The sequence below is a fragment of the Triticum urartu genome, chromosome 7, assembly GCF_003073215.2.
Source record: "Triticum urartu cultivar G1812 chromosome 7, Tu2.1, whole genome shotgun sequence".
NCBI classification, from domain to species: domain Eukaryota; kingdom Viridiplantae; phylum Streptophyta; class Magnoliopsida; order Poales; family Poaceae; genus Triticum; species Triticum urartu.
In genome coordinates this window covers 625,792,881-625,802,457 of record NC_053028.1, presented here as the reverse complement: position 1 = coordinate 625,802,457, position 9,577 = coordinate 625,792,881, and the positions used below count along the sequence as shown (strand labels likewise).

Below are 9,577 nucleotides of genomic sequence, written 5' to 3'. Positions count from 1 at the left end.
CCATAGTCTTGTCGAAGCCGCACAAGCCCTCGGCCTGCGCCACGTGTTTCCATGCCCAGAAGTCAGTCACTATCAGCACTACGCTCCTATGTCGTCATCGCCGATCTCACCACCGTATTCTGTATCAACCAACTCACGTCGATCCGTCAGACTGTCTAGTCCGACCCAGGTGATCTCGTTCGATTGTATGACACGCTCGAGGCTTCCATATCGTCTTTCACGAATTCCCATCCATCACATGATACTTCCATCTCAATTGTCATGACTTCCCGCAATGCCTTCCAGCATCCCTGTTGTGGCAACAAATTTTTCATCCTTGTCCGCCATAATCCAAGATTTTCAGTTCTGTGAACTTCTCCACCTCAAACCTGCTACCCGTTGGCGCCCTGGTTCATTGTAAGGCTGACAAATAAAAAATTACCTGAGCTATCCATGTGATGTCCAAGTACATTACATGTATACTACTAGTAGAGGATACAACTAGTTGATCTTCACATGAAAGCAACTCCTGGCTCAACTCTCGATGCTAGCGCTGCACTTCCTGCCAAAGCTTTCCAATGTACTGTCGTATCATGTTGGATTTTATCCGCTCTGATACCACTTGTTAGAATAAAACCGAGGCATACCATCCCTCATCCAAGGACCCACCAATCACACGAGCACGACACCGAGATTTGTTAATGAGGTTCACCGATATGGCTACATCTCCGGGGCCTAACTATGGGCGCTCCTCTCCATGACACCACTACAATACCGCACCCAGTCGCCCTGGACGCCGGCACAAGCCGCCAGCTTCCCCTGCGTTCTGGTGCTATTATGTTGGCATAGGTTACATTGTGTGTCTACCCTCGCTATATATGAGAGAAGCCTAGGATACAAGTGTCCTACTTGAACACGACTTCATATCCTATCTAAACACAATACTACTGAGAGTCCAGCTGTAACCTACCTTGTACATAATATTCGACACAACTCTAACAATAACAACAAAAACTAGTTTCCTTCTTTATCCAGAAAATGGCATCGTTTGGCTTTTCAATGCTTGTGGCCCATTAGCGGGGTCCAGCGTGTGGGAGGTGTTTGGGCTGGGGGTTGTTTGGATCGAACTAAAACGTTCCATCTAATCATAACCCCGGCTAACGTTCCGTTCGGTCTGTCGCCTCCCAGGACAGTTATCGGTGTCCAAAAAAATTGCTAGCACACGCTGATAGGGTCTTTAACGCCCCTATGATCGGCGCTATTGTGTTGAGCATAGCCCCACTAGTGAGTGCGTTATGAAAAAAGAGATCAGACTGGGGCAAAGTTTTGAATTAGGATTCATTATGCTGGTTTTCGATTAAACGGTCAGATTTTGGCCCGCACCGGGTGCACCGGAAGATATCCCTGGCGTCCCAGTACGGCGACCTTCACGTGGCCTGCATCGGGCTTGGTCGCGTGGAGTGGGCACAGCGCAAACCGAACACTTCACTCCTGTTTCTCTCCTCCCCTCGCACACCGAAGCGTTTTCTTCCGCTCCTCCCCACCGCCGCGGGCGACATGGCGAGCAGAGACCGGTGCTAGGGTTTGCGCCGCCGCCGCCGCCACCACCCCCCTCTCCGTCGACCCCAGCCACTCCCGAGCCCTCCCTCCGTCGGACCGCATCTCAGCCCCAGCCCTCCTCCGCGGGAGCCCAGGTCGCGGCCCAAGCTCGCCCCGACGCCCAGTTGCGTCCGAGCTTCGCCTCGAGGTAAAAGTTCCGTTAAATTGCCTGCGGATGTATGTTTTCTGCTTGATTCATTTATGTGTGCGTGCTCTGTTCTTATGTGTGTATGGATGAAACAAGAATAGCATGCGTGGGTGTATAGATTTGCAGAAATTACTTGTCATACGCAGCTGAATTTTTCTGGGGGAACAGTAGGCCTCTTGTGCCCGACGGAAAGGATGTGTCTTGATGCGCGTACACCAGGAGATGGCTTGGATCGGTGCGGTGGTGAGAGTCGTTCCCCAAGCATCCTGACTCCAAGCCATCCGCTCCTTGTCCACCACATCAGGACAGTAGACAGTTGGCTCCTGAGCTGCAGGGAGCTTCGTTTTTTTTTCACCCAAAAGCTTCAGAAGCATTTTAACTTTAAGTAAAAAAAGAAAAAACCTGAGAATTCCCACTTGTACATGTGGGAATACACTATGGATTCTCAAAATTTCGCAAAACAAATATTTGGCCTCTACCATGTGCAAACAAACACAAGAAAAACTAGTGCTTCGATCTACTTATTTTTCGCACAGCTTACAGAGATGTATCTTTTTCTAAGAAAACAAATGTCCTTCCACATAATATTGCAATATTCATATGTGTAATTCGTTAAACTTCTTTCAATGTCCAAACGATAAACTTCTCCTTGGACCACTGCAGCTTCGGAGCTATTAGGACTAGGAGTTTCCATGCATTAGTAGGCTGGATTTGATTTGTACCTTTTAGTAAAATATTTCTCATCGCTCATATATACAAATTCTCCTGCTTTAGATGTTAAAATACCACCTACATGTATAAGCATAATTTTGCGCATATAACAAGCAAGCTTCTAGTTCTAGGAGATGTTACCTTGACTGTGGTATGTTAGTACTATGCCAACATCGTGGTGCGGGAGAATATTTGTTTTCCTCAAACACAGAGCTTACCAATTGATATATTATTATAGAGGCGACATATTCTTTCGTTCAGGAATATTGTGTGGTATTTTTTTTCTTGGGCGTCTCTAAACAATTCCATCTCCATATCTCTTCGTGCTCCAACTGACTCCCAACTCAATTTTCCACTACCTATATTCCACCCTCCCACATTTAATTGATATCCTTTAAATAAAAATGTATTTTTTATGGCTGTATTTGTTAGCGCTAGTTTAATGGCCATATTTTTGTCTGGTCTATATATGCAAAGCCATTCGCTTCTTGGTTGTTCCTCCACAACATCGCAATGCGTCGTCGTAGTGCAATTTATCTTGGATTTGTAGTCATCCGGCAATGATGAGCTCACTGTTGCTACATCTTACCTAGCACACAGAGAATATCCGCGGTTGAATGCCCCACACCATGCTGGTTCTGTTCCCAGATGTCAGGTAATTGGACGGAAAGAACTATGCATGCCAGGGTTGCTTAGCTATGGCAACATAGTAATAAACTACACTGACAAGTAAAAGAGAAATGATATCACAAATTTGAATTAATATCAAAGCATTGAAATAATTCTATGTAATTCACACACCTAGGCATATTGTGGATTTAACAACATATAAGAGCAATCTTTACATGTTAACTAACAACATATTTGGCTGTAAACCCTCTGATCTTTGAAACAGTCGAGCCAAAACCTAACTGCAGACAAGAAACTAAAATTTTAGTTTGACCTGTATTTTATCTTTGTTGCTCAAGCAACAAACAAAATTTTACCCAGAAATAATATATATACGCCACTGATGAGGATGGTTGTAGACAGAAAGCAGCAATGCTGGTGGGATTGGGATCCCGTCTGAGATGCTCTTACAGTTCCTATGTGAAGTTGGGAAACTGTCGTTATGCTTGTTTCTTAGTCACAGGTGCAAGTACCATAATACATGATATGAGATTACACATTCATCTTTGCACTCTGGCTAACCTTGTCTGCCTACATTATGGTTTTCCATTCTGTGTATGCCTGTTGTCTTCTCTTGGTTACATTTTCCCTATTTTGCCGTTATGTTTGTGTATGCCTTTCAATTTTCCTGGTTTATTTGAAGTTAATTCTGTGAATGGGCTTGGTGTACTACAAAAAATGGAGCATGCATAGTCAAATTTGTGTGTCTAAACTGTGCTATGCCCTATGAAGTTGTTTATTACTTTTTGCTTAGTTTGTTCTGATGTTTTCATATCCAGGTACTCAAAGGTCCTAAGATGGCGGATGAGGAACATGCTCAAACCTCTCGGAAGAGGGTTGCAGATAAACAAATCAACAAGGACAATCCTGAGCTTGATGATGACTCATCGGAGCAAGAGGGGGGAACATTTAAGAAAGCTAGTGAGGAAGTGATGGCAACCCGAAAAATTGTAAAGGTTCGGCGCCAGCAGCCGTCGTCAGCTCCTTCTTCTAATCCTTTCTCTGCAATTAAGTTTACCACAAGTGATTCCAGTGTTCAAGCAAGTATTCCTGTCTCAAAACCTCCACCTTCTGATGTCACAACGTCAAATGTAAGGGGCTCAATTGAGAAAGCTGATGAGGCCAGCAATGGAAGTGGGAAAGATGCTGACAAGAATGCAGATTTTAATGAGGTAGCAGAGATTCGAAAGGATGAATCGGGCCTGAATGAGTCAAATGCAGAAAACAAGTCGAATGCGCCAATGGAAGCACACTCTTCACTTACTGAAACTGATAACAAGGCAGGCAGCACAGAGGGTGGAACTGGTGAGGACAAAGTGCTGGTTGGAGAACCCAAGGTAGATAACAGCAACACATCTGGAATCGAGGGTAAAACAGAAGATGAAGGTGCTAAAGTGAATGAAGGTGGAGATGAAGATAAAAGCAGCAAGGACGGCGCTGAGAAGAAAGATGAATCTGAATCAGGGCCCAAGGATGAAGTGAATGCAGGTGGAGATGAAGATAAAAGCAGCAAGGACGGTGCTGAGAAGAAAGATGAATCTGAATCAGGGACCAAGGATGTATCACCAACACCTCTGTTCTCTTTTATGAATGTGTCAAGTGGCCATAATGCCTTCACAGGTCTGGCTGGAACTGGGTTTTCAGCCTCATCATTTTCCTTTGGCTCAGCTTCTAAAGAGAGCACAAATGCTCCCCTATTTGGGCTAAAGAGCGATGGTTCATCCTTCCCTTCTTTCAATATCGGTGGTACAAACAACAACGGGAGTTCTGTTCCATCACTTGTTGCTGCAGCAGAAGCACCAAAGAAATTCACCATGCCAGAGGGCCCAGTGGAGACAGGCGAAGAGAACGAGATGGCCGTGTTCACCGCAGACTCCGCAATGTACGAGTACCTCGATGGGGGCTGGAAAGAAAGAGGAAAAGGGGAGCTAAAGCTGAACGTCCCCGTGTCTGGCGGCGAGAGGTCCCGGCTCGTTATGAGGGCCAAGGGTAACTACCGGCTGGTCCTGAACGCGAGCCTGTACGACGACATGGCGCTGAAGGACATGGAGAAGAAGGGCGTGACGTTCGCCTGCGTCAACAGCACCGGGGACTCGCCGAGCGGGCTCACCACATTCGCCCTCAAATTCAAGGACACTGGCATCAGGGATGATTTCAAAGCCGCGGTGGAGGCGCACAAGGCGAAGAAGGCCTCGGACGCGATCCCCAAGACGCCCGAGTGCTCCCCCAAGGTGTCTGATGACTGAAAGAGACCGCCCTGGTTGCGTGTTTCGATGATGCTTATGTGGGTCGGAGGGGGGCAGAAGCGCTGGCTGAAGTTCTCCTTGTTCATTCGGAGTCTAAAGTGCACCATTTTCTGTATTCTGTATCCCCATGTCGTGATGCCTTAAGATACATTTTGCATGCACGTGGTCTCTTGAACATTTAATTTGTTGAGTCACAATTTTAGCTTAACTGGAGAGACGAGGGAGACTATTAATTATGGGCATCGATCTGAGCTATAATCAGTAATGTCTGGAAATGAGTCATTCGTCAGTGGCGTATGCCTTGAACTCTGTATTGCAGCAGCTTTCTTGCCCGCCAACTGCCTGTTCATCTCCTCACATATCCCTTTTGTAGAGGATGATGGTTTTTATATCATTGTGGTTTCACCTTTGCATACTTCATTGGAGGTTACACGAGATCAAATGACTGAGTAATCTCTTTGCGCCTTCTGATTTTTATTTCCTGCGCAAAATGGTGCTCCCTCCATTTGGAGTATTTATATAAGGCTCACATGTACGTAAATACACAGGTAAACATGTAACATGGTTCCACGCACACCCACGTCAATAGCAAATTTGAAACAAAATAGTAGACAAATTGAAAAATTCTGAAATTTTGGGATTATCAAACTTGGTCGACCATTCCACTCATGTGTGAAGTTTCATAAAGAAACGATACTCGTGGTATCCTTAGTGTAGAAAATATATTTAGGTCCTTAGTACTAGTTAACAAACAGTGTTCTTTAACATAGCGTCGATTTTGTCATTTTTTGCCCAAAATACCATGGATGTCATTTCTTCATGAAACTTCATACATGGGTATATGAGTCGATTATGTATGTTACAAAAATATTCAGCCTATTTTTCTAGTATTTTCTCGAATTTACTATTCATGAGGGGTACATGTGGAACCAGGGGAAATATCTGGTACTCCTATCCCTAGGATGCTCCCGGTGCTCCAAACTCGGTAGCACATTTTTAAATGTTAAAAAAATTCTGGACAAAATCCAGCACATTGTCACAACATCATGTATGTTGTAAAAAAATTCAAATCAAAATTCGAAGCATTGCTCGAGATACAAAAATGACAAAATGGACATCAATGTAATAATGGGCCTAATCTAAAGCCCAACTTATGTTGTGTATTATTTACTGAATTTGTCATTTATGTTTCTCAAGCTAAGTTTCAAATTTTGATTTCAAATTTTTTGACAACATACTTTGTTGTTGTGTCAATGTGCTGGATTTTTTTTTCAGAATTTTCCGAACACTTAAAAATCTGCTACCTAGTTTTGGAGCACCGGGAGCACCCTAGGGGTGGGAGTACCAGATATTTCCCCAGTGAAACCATATTCACCAAATTCCTGTCCAGTGCACTTCAGAAAAATAATAATTAATTAGATATCAAAATATGATTTATATGTCCAAAAAATATATTTAGTCACAAAGCCCACCGCGAGGTGGCCTAGGCCTGTGACACCAAGCCCACTATGTTTATGGGGCGTCTCTACTTGAAGTACAATACAAGAGCGACTGACTGGAGGGTACCCCTTTGCAGGGACCTCGAGCAATCACTAAGAAGAAGCCCATGTGGTGGCGTGTGGTGCACCCAGCCGCCGCCATGTGCCGCTCGTTGAGTGCATACACATGACACATTTTATATATTTCTGCACATGTTTTGTGGGTTTTCGGTTTGTTTTGGGTTTTGGGGATTTTGCTTGGCTTTTCTTAGGTTTTCATGTTTTTTTAATTTACTTTTTCTGTTCGTGTTTTTTTACTTTACTTATTTCTTTGTTACATCGCGTGAAGCAAAATGTATGGAAAATACAAATGAACGAAAAAAATATAAAACACTCAGGTTATGGCAAGTGTCACACATGCAGTGATGTAATGAGCCACTTGTCATCACAAGAGGAGGTGAGAGTGACCTTTGGAAGAGGTACCGTCTAACTTGTGATTTTGGTACAAGACATGTATATTTAGTAGATCCATATAAAGCGACTCATGCCCATGTAACATTTCCCTTCTCCATCTATATAAGAGGAGGTAGGGGCCTTCCGATCAGTATGCTCAATACACCTCATAGCCTTTAAGACATTTCCTTACCACATCTCTCAACACGTGGCACAACATACATGCTATCAGCGAACTAATCTGTGCTTGGATGGTTAGGTGGACAGTGATATCTTCAGGCCACCAGGGTTCAAGTCCTGGTGCTGACATTATTTTTGAATTTATTTCAGAATTTCCCGCGATGCGCTTTCAGTAGGAGGAGACGTTCCCGTCGATGATGAAGCGCCTAGGTAACTTCGTAAATCTCAAAATAATATGCCAGTTCAGTCTCTCAAAGGTGCTTATAGGGATAGGATGTGCGTGTATGTGTTCATAAGGATAAGTGTATGAGCGCTTGCATTTATATTGTGTTAAAAAAACATACGTGCTATCATACAAATCCTAGCCCGCATAAAAGGAAACCATCAGTACATCATACAAAGGCGGGATGTAGGGCATCTCAAAGGTCTGGATCTGGGTAAATCCTTGTCTCTTGTGTATCCCTCTGAATTATCTATGCGTATACCTCCCATATGATTATTATTGATGAAGCGCCTACGGTAACTTCGTAAATCTCAAAATAATATGCCAGTTTAGTCTCTCAAAGGTGCTCATAGGGATAGGGTGTGCGTGTATGTGTTCATAAGGATAAGTGTATGAGCGCTTGCATTTATATTGTGTTAAAAAAACATACGTGCTATCATACAAATCCTAGCCCGCATAAAAGGAAACCATCAGTACATCATACAAAGGCGGGATGTAGGGCATCTCAAAGGTCTGGATCTGGGTAAATCCTTGTCTCTTGTGTATCCCTCTGAATTATCTATGCGTATACCTCCCATATGATTATTATTGATGAAGCGCCTACGGTAACTTCGTAAATCTCAAAATAATATGCCAGTTTAGTCTCTCAAAGGTGCTCATAGGGATAGGGTGTGCGTGTATGTGTTCATAAGGATAAGTGTATGAGCGCTTGCATTTATATTGTGTTAAAAAAACATACGTGCTATCATACAAATCCTAGCCCGCATAAAAGGAAACCATCAGTACATCATACAAAGGCGGGATGTAGGGCATCTCAAAGGTCTGGATCTGGGTAAATCCTTGTCTCTTGTGTATCCCTCTGAATTATCTATGCGTATACCTCCCATATGATTATTATTGCTGAAAATTACACCGACACTAATAAAATGCAAGGAAGGTATCCCTTTTGTATTGTTGTGGTTTTAAGAAACTTCGAGAACTAAAAAATTACATTAAAAAATCAAGATCAAACTTCTCGGATGACTAAACGACACAGGGGGATCGGTGCCACTTCCCACATGGCCCGGGAGGGAGGGGTCATGCCTCCCTACCGCGTGTGGGATCACATGAGTAGCGTGTGAGATCCACAGTGGTTTCCCATGGGGCTCTTTGTGTGCACCCTCCATATAGCCCTCATTGCTCCCAAATCTTGTATCCTATTTATCTTAACATGCACACATGCCACCTCACCAAAAATGCCAACTCATCAAAGGCTCACCTCAACATGCATGAAGAAAAGTTTTCCATTACTAATTGATTTCTCACTACTTCTATTTATCTCATAATGCACACATGCTACCTCACCACAAATGTCACATCATCAGAGGCCCACCATAACATGCATGCTAAAAGATTTTCATTATATTGTGGACTTACTATATGAAGTAAATATTTTCACCACAGAATAATCAAATACAATAGATCATATGTATTTTTAGTTTTATTTCACATATTATTAATTTGTGCTTCATATAACCAATATCTCATTAAAATTGCAACCAAGTCTTGCAACAACGTGCATGGTATCATCTAGTTTATCATGGAAGAAGGAAGATACTACCCAATCCAACCAGAGTGAAGTAATAAGGGCCCATTACATTGGCTACCAATAATAGGAGTAGCACCAAACACTCGGTTGGATCCCAAGCCCTCTGTTCCCTTCCATCATCGATGGCACTGCTCTTTGCTTCTCATCATCGGACTTCCGCCCCTCTTCACTTCCTCCTTTCACTGAGGTTGCCGCCCTCCACTGCTCCTCGTCTAGCTTTATGCATCCCAAGTTGATGACACCACTCTCAGTGCGCTCCTCACCATCAACAATAGATTTTCACCAATAGGAGTAGGTCTTCAC

At 43.5% G+C, this 9,577-nt stretch overlaps 1 protein-coding gene across 1 annotated transcript; it reads left to right on the top strand.

Moving 5' to 3' along the window:
• Window positions 1-1,441: 1,441 nt before the first annotated feature.
• On the top strand, window positions 1,442-5,767 carry LOC125519168 (nuclear pore complex protein NUP50B-like). Its single transcript, XM_048684047.1, has 2 exons — window positions 1,442-1,726; window positions 3,886-5,767. The coding sequence occupies exon 2, from the start codon at window positions 3,904-3,906 to the stop codon at window positions 5,350-5,352; it is 1,449 nt and encodes a 482-aa protein (XP_048540004.1). The 5' UTR covers window positions 1,442-1,726; window positions 3,886-3,903; the 3' UTR covers window positions 5,353-5,767.
• The last annotated feature ends 3,810 nt before the right edge of the window (window positions 5,768-9,577 follow it).